Source organism: Chanos chanos, chromosome 13, assembly GCF_902362185.1.
Source record: "Chanos chanos chromosome 13, fChaCha1.1, whole genome shotgun sequence".
In the NCBI taxonomy this organism is placed as follows: domain Eukaryota; kingdom Metazoa; phylum Chordata; class Actinopteri; order Gonorynchiformes; family Chanidae; genus Chanos; species Chanos chanos.
In genome coordinates, this window is record NC_044507.1 from 19867504 (window position 1) to 19879543 (window position 12040).

Consider the following 12040-nt stretch of genomic DNA (forward strand, 5'->3'; position numbering starts at 1 on the left):
ATTTTCCCTTGAAAAGAAGATCATTGTCCCAGCTTCAGCTTTTCAAATACAAGGAAAGAAATGAAAGCCAGGTGCTATTACAGCCAGTTTCACGGCGAGAACCGCAGAGATCAATTGCAAACAGATGAAACGTGCGCCAGCTCTAGATTAAAAAGATTTCTCTTTGAACGAAAGCTGTGGTTCAGAGGGTCAATGAACAGGATCACAGAGGAATCAGTTGAGGGAGGGAGAATGTTAGCTGAGCAGAAAAGCTGAGGTAAATATTATGATGATATTCTGATTTTTATTGATGGACTGGGGGCTTTTTTATGGTTTAGATCAGTGATTCTCAACTCCAGTCCTGAGGGCCTGCATCGCTTTGTTTTAACTCTTCATTATCACAGTGAATTGAGTTAATCAAGGGCTTGATGATTAATTGCTCAGTGGAATTAGGTGCGTCAGTCCTGAGTTAAAACAAAGACGTGCAGGACAGGGGGCCCTCTGGACTAGAGTTGAGAATCACTGGTTTAGATTATTTTTTTTCTTTTTCCATTAAGACATAGGCACAGTCCACATTACTGTTGTCCATACCTTAGTGTTAAATGGCTAATATTAAAGTCATCACAAAGAAACTGACAATGGTGATTAACTGGCCATGACAGCTGGAGGACCAGGGTAGACCCATGGGTGTGGCACCCTGACCAACCATATATACTCACAGTCTGCCCACTGTTAGGGAGGCCCCGCCCACTGTCAGAGAGGATCCTCCCATTGTTAGAGAGGCTCTGCCCATTGGTAGAGGGGATCCTGTAGTTGGATGCTTGTTTCTAGGCCTGCAGTTCCTCCTGGCACTTTCTGTACTTATGCAGTGACTTCTTATTTGTTAAGAACCATGAAAGTTTGACAGTACAGCTGTCTTCCTCTTTTGTGGGGAAGCCTAGCGGTGCATGATTTGAAAGATAACTACTGCTCTACAGACATGCCATTTTGTTGATTTTATACATAGTTTGAACTGATGAGCAGTGTTATCAACTTCTGCTGTGTTCATTTTCAAAATAGTTTTTTGGGTCATTCCGAGTTAGGAAAAGAAGTGAATATTTCTCATTTTTAAATGCAGTCAGGAAGTAGGTGAAAAGCAGCAAGACGTGTTTTTCATTTTGCACTGAAATGTCGACACACTGAAACAAGCCGACCTCCAGCCAGTCTGTTTGTCTGTAAGAGATCAGAACGGTTCATCCTCAAAACCTCCATAATCACTGTTGGACAACAGTCGCTGACGGTCAGTCCGTAAAACAGTTCTTTTCAGTTCATTGTACCTGCTGAGATGGTCAATACAGCCACAGTCTCCAATCACATGTGATCCTGGTTTAAGGCTTTTGAGCAGAAACGCTGAAAAGACACTTGAGTGAACGACAGTCCTGAGGGTATCTGTTCATCCAGACAGTCATATGAACGTCATCCTCCCTCCATCACCAGGCCTCAGGGCACCGGCCACATGCAGCACCAATCTCTCTTTTGACCTCCTGGGGTCAGAAGGTGGTGTGTGACAGCTGTAGCAGTGTAGCAGGCGCCTGTCTCATATGATGTTTTGGAGACAAGGAGCCTTTATGCAGCCTTCTGATTGAGACATGTTAAACAGTCGAGATTTGGCCTCTGGGCAGGCTATTTGTGTGCCGGGCACATGATTCAGAAGCACTGTGCACTTTTGTTTTTTTTTTTTTGTTAAATTTAAATATGTATGAGGGTGGGTTGTTGTCTCTCCTCATTCCTCATTGTAACCTTTTGGGGCACTGGCCCAAGCCACACAGTTTCAGATTTTGTTTTTCACCGATTTATGTCCAAAATAGTCACGCTTCTGAATGCGCTACTTTTCTGATCGCACAGAACCATCGGCTTGTGTTCTGGCAGCCAAACAGAATAATGGATTGACATATGTCGGCGTAATCTGTGTTTGCCCTTTTTTTTTTTTTGAATAGGCCTCTGAGTAATTTATGAGGCAGTGGGAGCACGTTGTAGTCCGCAGATTGCTTATCCGGAGTTGACCTTTTCCGTTAAGTCTTATCAAGTAGCTGCTTAACCAATGCACAACAATAAAGAGCGATGAAAACTTGCTTTTGCCTTTTGAAAGCGGGTTTTAAATATACCCAGACCATTACCTCAAGCACCGGTTCATACATAATAACCTGATCATATTTTTGAATGGAGTACTCTTATGAAATATACAGGTTTTTTACAGTTGGAGACAAATGTGTAACTTTTTGGGATGAAATACCTGTGGAATGGGAATACCAGAGGGAATCAGGTGAATAGAGTAGGATGAAAAAGAGCAATTTTGGAACGTCTGTAACAACTTTCTTTTGAAAATTAATCTTTTATGCATTTACTTAACTTCTCCCCCGTTGATAAAATCAGGCCAAATGGAGAGGCTTTCCCGTGCTATTTAATACACTGTATCCCTCTTATCCCGTGAGCTGGTACAAATATTCAATTCTGTTCACTGGCTTGGTTTAAAGGCAGCATTTTATATTGTAATCCTATAATTCAAAATGAAATCATATTCCTTCAGCCGATCATCAGTGGACCCGAGTGTATTATTTTAACGCTCATCGCTGTCTGACTGAAGTATTTGTGATGAGATTTCTGGTTTGGATAACAGTCCACCCCCACCTTTAATTCCTCTCTTCCAGTCTGTGCATCAGGCCCCCGCTGATCCCCCTAAGATGCCTTCCTCCGCCATTTACACAGACAGGGTTACTATGGAAACCGGGGTCTAAGATTTCAGCAGGACTTAGATCATTTAACTCTTCAGCTCTCCATTCTGGCACAACACTGCATACAAATACTCCACCTGTGAAGTATTCTGTTCATGGGAGGCTGTAGCGTTACATCACATTGGGTTTTTTGCTTGCTTGTTTGTATGTTGATTTGTTTGTTTGTTTCTGTACACAAACACACACACACACACACACACACATATATATATATATGTACACAAAACTTGCACTCAAAGTCAGTTTAACTGTTAATGCATCATTTTCACAAATGTACCTGTCTCCCCTCGTAAACCATTACATTATCCTTCAGCTCCTCTGTGAACCACATTGACCTGAGGCTATGTGCACGCCAGAGGGAACATCCGTGAGTAATTCCTGCAGATGTCTCCTCCTCTGCGTATTTTTAATGACTAGGTAGAGTGAATTAAGGAGTACTCTTGGTGCCTTCATCCTGCATTACGACTGTCACAGCATGAGGAGGAGGTAAGAGGAGGAGGATAAGCTCCCCTGTCCCTGGGTGCGGAGGCAGGGAGGCCATGTTATGTAGAAAGTGTGGGGGACGCAAGCCCTGAGCTCCTTAAGAACTTCTTCACAAAGAATCACATTTCCTGAAAACAGAAGCGTTTTCTCTTGCTAGCATCGTTTTTAGGCTGCTATAAATAATCTAAGCTTTGAGCGTCTATTTCTGTCGGTGCTGATGCTGTTTTATCGTCAAGGCTGACAGTGACTCTCCTGTTCAGTCGTTTCAGGTTCTCTGTCTCTTTCTTTTTTTTTTTTACCTTTCTCACTGAGATGAACTGAGCTTTGTTTTTTGTTGATGCACTAACTCAGCAGAAGAGAAAAATTCAGCATGCAAACTGCTGCTGCAGCAATACGTCCCCTACAAAGACCTCATTGATAAAGATGGCACTCACACGGGCAGCCCAAAAAAATTAGGGTTCACTTCAGTGAAGAGGAAAGCACCATTTCGATCCTGAATTCACCAGGGAAAACACCATTTTGATCCTGAATTCACCAGGGAAAATACAGAGTTCCAAAACAAACTCTCTGAGGTAAAGTCGTATCTCTCTGTGCTACTTCATGACCAATAAAAACACTTTCATTTGAATTTCACTTTGTGTGTATTTATAAGAGTGGTGCTTTATGCTGCAGGGCCATAGCGTTGTATATTTATTATTAATAATGTTTGTTTAATTACACCCAATGCTGCATTAAACGCTTTGACAAAGGCATTCAGCCTGACACATTAATGTTTTATGTACACTGAGAAATGCCGTGTTGTGTGTATGTAAGTTCTAAATGTGGGGGTAGCTCTCTTTGCCCTAAAAATATGTTACAAATAACAAACTCACAAATATAGTTTGATATTCAAATTTTATTTTATATTGGTTTTCATTTGTACCCATGGCACATGAGGAAAAAAAAAAAACCATAATATCAAAACAATAGAAAAAACAAAAAGGAAGTTTAAAGTTTTACAAAGTATAGATGTGGAATGTGTTTGTTTTTTTTTTTGTTGTTTTTTTTTTTCATCTCCCCACATGACTTTTACACTCTGGAAATAAAAGGCACAGTCATTATCATTCCCTTGTGTTCATGCAATCAGTGATGTTGCGTAATGCCCTGGAGAGAAAAGAGACGGGTTATTCATACGGTATAATGCAAAACATGGTTACAGTTTTGACAGCTAGCATATCTTCTATGACATCATAAGATGATAAAATATATCTTTAAGCACCGGTTTTATTGACTTGTTAATGCCAGATGTGATAAAGATCTTTTCCATTGGAACTGGACTGTTAGGGAATGCTCAAGGGATTGCCCTCAGGAAAACCAAGCTAATGGTTCACTTAACGAGATAAACCAGATAAAATGGGCAAGATCCTGGTAGTATGCTTAAGTCTCCCAAAAAAGGGTCATTAGCATGTGTTATCTTGACCTTTTTTTATGGCTTTTTCACTCCTCTGGATCTATGACAATGATTGTGCCTTCTAAAAACAAATAGAAACTAAAGAGAACTTCCATGATGTTTCCAGTGAAAGAATTGTGCATTTCCAGATAATCCCAAGCCTAATAAACTTGTGCAGTGAACACAGTCGTAACATTCCTCTGTGATCTGTCAGGATCGAAGAGGAATGGAACTTCTTTTTTTTTTAAATTTACCATAAATATCGTGTTGAACCTGCAACAGCATAACATCATATTGGAAACACCAGACCTACAGTCACATACCGTTGAGATGATGTAATTTCTTAGTTGCAGAGACAAATTTCAAATTTAACATTTATATTTTTCCCCCCCCATTTACTATACTAGGACGTGTAAACCAACATATGAGATGAGGGACTGTACTGTACCTCTTTAATATCGATATCCAGTTCTCTTATTATTTTTTTTTTTTTTTACCCACACACCAAAACAAAAGGAATGGCACATACAAAAATCCAGTACACACTGTGTTACATGAATGAATAGACATAATTCAAATGTAACAGAAAATAGGATGTCTATGGCATCGCCATTGAGATTAGGACGCCCATTACAGCAGCTTGTGAGCTGACCTCATAACAATGTCAAGCACACAGCAAAAAAAAAAAAAGTCACAATAAACATTCATACAGTTCCCATTTCATACTGCCATTGTCTTCCAGTCTTTAGATTAATAGTAATTGGCAATGTATGTTTTGATCACTGAGCATGATGACAATACTCAGACTCTAATAGGGTTTTGTTTTTCTATTTTTGACAAGGCAGTACAGAAAAAAAGGACATTCTACCATAAATCAAGCCAAGTCAAGTCAACAAGACAAGTCAATCTAAAACAAGATCAGAGACAGGCTTCTTACAGAACTGTGCAAAGACGTTGGGTGTAAGGGTCATTATTATATGTCTAAAGAAAAACAGCTGTTTTGGCAAAGGGACGATATGTTAGGAGACACGCATTATAGCACAGCTGTGTAATTCTGAAGGAGCCAAGAAAGATTGAGAGAAAAAGTGACTGACACACAGAGGTTTTGGCCCAGCAGTATCCTGATCTAATTTTCATGACATCCAAATAATCTGGATTACGACCAATCGTAACTGCTGGAGAAATCTTAGGCTTTTTGTCATGAGATGAAGTGGAGTCTTGAAGGTTTAACCCACCAAAAAGTAACCCCCCCCCCCCCCCCCCCCCCCCCCCGCCAACACCTTAACCAAACTCTCAAACCCCCTTTGTGCTGGACCATTGTGGAAAAAAAAAAAAAAACAAACAAAACAATATTTAAAATGCAAAACGGAAGGGAAGGAAAACAAAAGCCACAGTGGTCATAACTCAAGTGCTTCTTCTAGTATTCCCACATGGTAGAGCTGTCCAGCTCATCAGCATTGGCTTTCAGCACACCAGCGTGGTCTCCCCTTAGGTATTTTCCCTCAGCAGACTTGATGGCCACTTTATTGTAGTCGCAAAATTCAAGGAAGAAGTCCACAGGGCTATCACTGCTGCTGGTAACTGAAGACTCGTTCCCTACCATCCAGTACTTCCCAGTGGAATCTAAGGAGAGAAGGTGGAAAGTTGGAACAGAATTTTCATGGGATGAACCTGTGGTCCCATGGTGAACATGAAAGGTCACTAGAAGCACTGACAACATGGGAGTAGATAAAAGTAACTGAGTTAGTAAAAAAAAAAAAAGAAAGCTATGGGCTGAAGGGAACAATGGGAGGTTCTGAAGGATAATGGAAGAGTCAGAGGTGTAGGGGTGAATGGTTAGATGTGCCGTTAGCTGAAGCAGACCGACCTTGGAGGCTGTAGGCCCCATCGTGGAACTCCAACTGAAAGACGTCGTAGGACGAGCGGTTGGAGTCCAGGGTTCCAGTCACCTTCCTACAGCCAATGAAACCATGCTCTCCCCGCAGGACAATGATAGGCCTGTTGATGAGCTTCATCAAGAACTCCTCTGTCTCCCCTGGCAACAGAGGTTAAGAGAGATGAGAGGCCGTCTAGACATCTACACTACAAGACATCTAGACATCTACCCTACATTACAGTCATGTGGTGTCTCTGGAAAAGAGAGTCTGTTAAATAGACAAAAATGTAATATCGTAAATGGAATGTAAGAAACTAATGAACAGAACCAGAGACAGAAGGTCATTGTCCATGACTAGAGTGTCTTTGGGGGTGAACATGGTTGAAAAATCGCTATGAAAATCCAAGGTCCTCACCAGCAGAGTCAATTGTGGCTGCCAGCTGTCCATTCTTTTTGGCTGCCACGTATTTTCCATTGGCAGCACGGAGAGTGATTTTCTTCCCACGCCATTCAATGTCAAAGTAGCAGTTAGTAGACCTAGGTGAAAACAAGTACAACATTTTTATGTAAAAATCAATAAATAAATGAGAGAAAAAACACAATGTTTGCCATGACAGCAGACAAAAGGAGCTTGTCTTGCCTGAAGACCAGACTGGCCTCAAACTAGAAGTGATCCTTGGTGGCCTCTAGACCCCACATGCTGCTAGCGTTTATTTACCATGCAAACTGCTGATTAGGTTCCACAGAGGAAACTAAACACACGCTGAAGTGCGCTCAAATGTGGCCAGTCTACTAATAACATGTAAGGTTACTCTAAGCAAACAACCCCTACCACAGATAAATAAAAGATTAACCAAGGGAGCACAGAGCATCTTAAAAAACATAAACATGTCTGGCAAGAGGATGTGGTGAGATCAAATCATTATTGTTGTACCGTTAACTGTTCCCATGGAACCTATGCCCTCAGCCGCAGATACGTTAATGAGACAAGGCAGAAAAGACTTGGACTCACTTTGTGGAGGCGGTGCACTGGAGCCCACCATTTGCAGTCAGGGTCCAGTACTTGCCAGTGCAGGTCCTGAAGGCACACTTCTTTGTGTCCTTGCTGATCTCCATCTGGAACGTCTCCTGATCGCCCTCTTCATCTTGGTTGGCAGAGAGGTCCATCCCTGGCAGGCAGAGGAGCAGTAAACTTTAAGTCTCTTTATCAGGTCCTCTCAATCTGCGTCTTTCAATCAATAAGAGAGAAAATGTGTCTTTGATCTGGATCGCTGACACTAATTGAGCAAAATACGTCTTTAGCTGGGGGTCAAAGGGACAGAAATCTGTGTGAGATTAGTAGAGATTTCCTCTCTCTAGGTCTTGGTTACGTAAAGAGGGTGCCAAATGCCAATGGCTCTCGTCCTTGCCATGGAATAGCATCCACACACAAAGCGACACCACACAGAGTTAATCTCCTCTGGAATTATGGGGCGTCACACATGCCAGGACGCTCAGTGTGAGAACAGTTGTGATTCAGACACAGGAAATGCATCTGGTCTGTGGCCATGAGGCCAAAAGAGCAGCGGTTCTGTGCATTATGAAATCAAATTAAGCTTCATTACACAGAACTTAAGAACACTCGCGGTGGAAATGCATTTATCCATGGAGAATTCTCCTTAAATACATACAATGATGTCATATAGCCTGAGAGAACTGAAAAGCATAATTTTCAATGGACAGTGAATCTGCAGAATAAACTGATTCCATCCCCGTTTCATAATGTCAGCATCTCTCTATGGGAAAATGAAGTGCTACCAGCCGCCAATTCTAGTTCTTCAGGCTGATCAGGAACCCCCTGATTCCCTGTGACAGGACTAACCTCCAGAGTAAATAAGGGATTGGAAAAATCTGCGCAAGAAAATTCTGGGTTATTTTATAAATCCATGTGGTCTGAGACTGTTTCTTAATATTTAGTTTGTCTTTGAGTGATTGCCTTCATGTTTCTAACTTCTCCAAGCTCTTAAAAAATATGAACATGCAACGGTTAAGTACGACCATGCAAGCGCTTGGCCGCTGCTGGAGCAGATTGAGTTTCCACTGAAATATGCGTGAATGAATGAGCAGGGAAAAATAAATGACCAAGATGAGAAACACATGGTCGTGAATGGTAGATCTGTGGGGGAGGATGACTAAGACTCTCTCTCTTAAAAAAAAAAAAAAAAGAACAGCTTTAAATCAGTCTTAGGAATGAGTGAGGGAGAGAAAAAAAATCCCCCTTGATCATTTTTGGGGACCTCTGCATCTTCAACCAACCAAACAATCATTTGAAGATCTTTTAAGCCAGCAGTAGCAGCAGTCGTCCACCGACCCCTCCCCCCCTCCCTCACTGCACTCTCCTTCCTGAGGGCACTATTACAGACGTCCACCACAACTGGGCCAGCACATGTGGGCCTCTATTCAAAAACTCCAGCCAATACTTCTGCTAGAAGTCGGCTAAATTACATGAGTTACATGTATCCAATATTGGTGTCAGCTGAAACTTTTACAGGGCCTGTGAATTTTGAGACACAATTTATGCGATTATGTTCTCAAACAGCAGCAAACAGCTACCTCATCTTAAATTTTGTGTGTGCGTGTGTGTGTGTGTGTGTGTGTGTGTTAGCAGAACTGGGAGGAGTGTAAAGGAAAGAAGGACAAGAGAGATCTGAAAATCATTTCCGTATTCCTGGATTGCTGGATGTTTGACTTATCTGGTCACTGCAGGAGGATGAGAGGCAGACCACAAAAAAAAAAAAAAAACAAAAAAAAAAAACGGAGACAAGTTTTTCTCTCTTAATCCCTCAGCAGACAGATCATTTGAAGTGAGTGAAGAAGATGCCAGAGGCTGTTTGAGCGTACGAAGTCGGAACAGGCAAAGGGTTTGTTTTTTGTTTTGTTTTGTTTTTTGTCAGTATGTGTGTGCTGAGGCTGCTTTCCCAGTGAGGCTCCATTGTTCTGTGAGCTGGATTGCAAGGCAGAGCAGCTGTGGAGCATAGCGAGCCATGGCCGAATCACACTGCCTTTGTTCTGCTGCAACCACGCCACCCTCTGCACACAAGCACAAGCCTAAACCTCATTCAGAAGAGCAAGAAATCGCAACCTTTTCCAAACCACTGCAATCTTCTAGGCAGCAGTACAAAAGAAGGCCAAACCCTCCCTTTAAAAATGATACAATTTTAACACGACGAATAAGCTCCACGTTCCAGCTTAGCATTCCAGACAAAAGACATGAATAACAAACAATTAGATACATGTGCTGAGATATATGTCTAAGTAAAAAAAAAAACCCCAGATGTCTCTTCATCCAGATGCTTTTGAAAAGCATGTGACCCCCTCCCCCACCTCCTCTTATTCAAAAGAAAGGGGGAAAAAAAAAAACCAAAAACAAAACAAAAACAAAAAAAAGCACCCTCTCCAATACAACAGGACACAGTGGCCTCTCACATCACAAACATAAAAGAACCAAAAGGGCTTGTGGAGAAACAAAGGGGGTACACAAGAGCAAATCTTCGCCTCCATCCCGACCTGCTGAAAGCATGTGCGGTCGCCAGGCTCTTGGCACCCGTCCAACACCCTGGCACAGGGAGAAGCCGCATCCAGCACATTACTCGCGTGTACCAACAAGGGCTGAGTTTGGGCATCTTTGTCCCGAGGACACTGCAGTGTGTTCGTAACATGGTGACGACTCAGCAACGCTACCAGAAGACTCAAACGCCTGTCCATCTTTTAAAACGTTAGATAGCCATATAGATATCTCACGCGGAGAAAGCAGAATCAGATCAATGCAAGGTAGCGGAAGGGTTTTTGTGATGATAAAAGTGCTTTGCGGGGCTCAGCACGGTCATGTCAACAAAAGATCAGTTCCTAATCCAATCTCTTGTTTTATCTGTGTCGTTTTGCTTTCTCAGGCCTGTTCCCTTGGGGGTCTATAGTAACGACTGAATCACTCATAACTGAATTATGAAATACTGGATACGCCAGGTTTTGAAACCCATGTGCAGTTATGAGATTTAAAGAGAAACAAAAAGGCATTAGCCTATTTCAGATCAAGAGGAGCAAACAGCAAATGGTGTTGAGCGATTTCACCGGCAGTTTCACAATGTAACGGTAATCAGACAGCATCTCATTGAGTTGTATGAAAATGAAATACAAAATGGATGCGTCTCCACAGTAATCCTAAAGGTTCAAAATGAGTTCCCATGATGACTCATCTGCTGAGGGTATTTTACATTTCTACCGGTTTCAACTCGAAGGCAAATTGATTTTGGTAAGATGGTAAATCTATATATACAGCTGCAGAATCTTTTGAAAACTGGCAGATCCGCCCATTCGGCCCTGCGTATACCCACATAGATACCACAAGACAAAAAGAACAGGGTGGGATATTTCTGTTTTTGAAGAGCATTCCACACAGCTTGTCAAGGGGACGTATCTAATGTAGGCAGTTTAAATGATGACGTTCTGTATGAATGCTATAATTTATTAGCAAATATACACATATTATGACGTTGATTGCATTTCCCCTCTCTTTTATCACATGCCAGTAAAGAAACTGCACAAAGATTACCTCCTAATTACTAAGGATAAATCATTCTGACAAGGTATACAGTTTTATGGCACTTTGGTCTTGAACGTGATTGAATGCGGTCATTGTGGTACCTTGTCTGGTGGAGACGTTCCTATCGTTCCCAGCGGTAAGCACCACTTGAGGGTGGCTTTGCTCCAGAACAAAAAGCTCGTCTTTCCCAACCTTTGAGCTCTTGCCGGACTTCATGGTTCCACTGGGACCAGAGGGAGCAAGGTATTTCCCCGTGCAATCTCTGAACGCCACTTTTCCAGATCTGAACTCCAGTGTGTATCCAGTTGACTTGTCAGGCTTCAGGGACAGGCTGCCATCGTTCTTCAGAAACCGGTTATCAGAAGTTTGCAGGTGATACCTCTGGTCCTGAAAGACTAAGGTGATGAGGGAGTCAACACCCCAAGGAACATCCCTGTCAATTGCAATTTCGTCTTGTTTGGAGCTCAGGTGAGCGTATCTTTTCCTGGTGAGGCTGAAGATGTTCACCTGGGGATGCATGGCAATGTGGACACTCCATTTTTCAGCGATGGAGATGGTTTGGGCAAAGCAGGTAATTCTGTCCTCGGTGCCACCCAGATAACGCTTGTGGGTCTCGGACTGCAGGGACCAGCGCCCATCATCGTGGGCTGTGATGATAAACCTGCAGTCCTCTCCTGGGGTCTCGCTGTCACCTGTGACGTTGCCATCTTTGTCTGCTGCGATGTACCTCCCGAGGTGGCTTTTCAGAAAGAACACATTTGAATCATCTCCATCCTGCTCCAGGGTCCAAATCTGTTTCTTCTTCATGCTGGTGGCGGAGGCATTGATCTTGAATCCAAACGTTTCAGCTGTGAGGTATTTGTTTCCACAATTAATAAGCCCAAATTGGATTTTGAGCATGTCGCTGGTTCCATTTGCAGTCA

At 42.4% G+C, this 12040-nt stretch overlaps 1 protein-coding gene across 2 annotated transcripts in view; it reads right to left on the reverse strand.

Annotated features, from left to right (window-relative positions):
- Positions 1-6065: 6065 nt before the first annotated feature.
- Positions 6066-12040, reverse strand: part of fscn1a (fascin actin-bundling protein 1a) — a 6042-nt gene continuing 67 nt past the window's right edge. The window contains exons 1-5 of one of the 2 annotated variants that reach the window (XM_030790549.1): positions 11219-12040; positions 7551-7707; positions 6954-7075; positions 6530-6697; positions 6066-6285 (exon numbers count right to left, since the gene is read on the reverse strand). The exon at positions 11219-12040 is cut by the window's right edge and continues 67 nt beyond it. In XM_030790549.1, the coding sequence (XP_030646409.1) occupies positions 6080-6285; positions 6530-6697; positions 6954-7075; positions 7551-7707; positions 11219-12040 (1475 nt within the window). In that variant the 3' untranslated portion in view covers positions 6066-6079. Of the gene's footprint in view, positions 6286-6515; positions 6698-6953; positions 7076-7550; positions 7708-11218 lie in introns of both variants that reach the window. The other variant, XM_030790550.1, reaches the window with a different exon arrangement.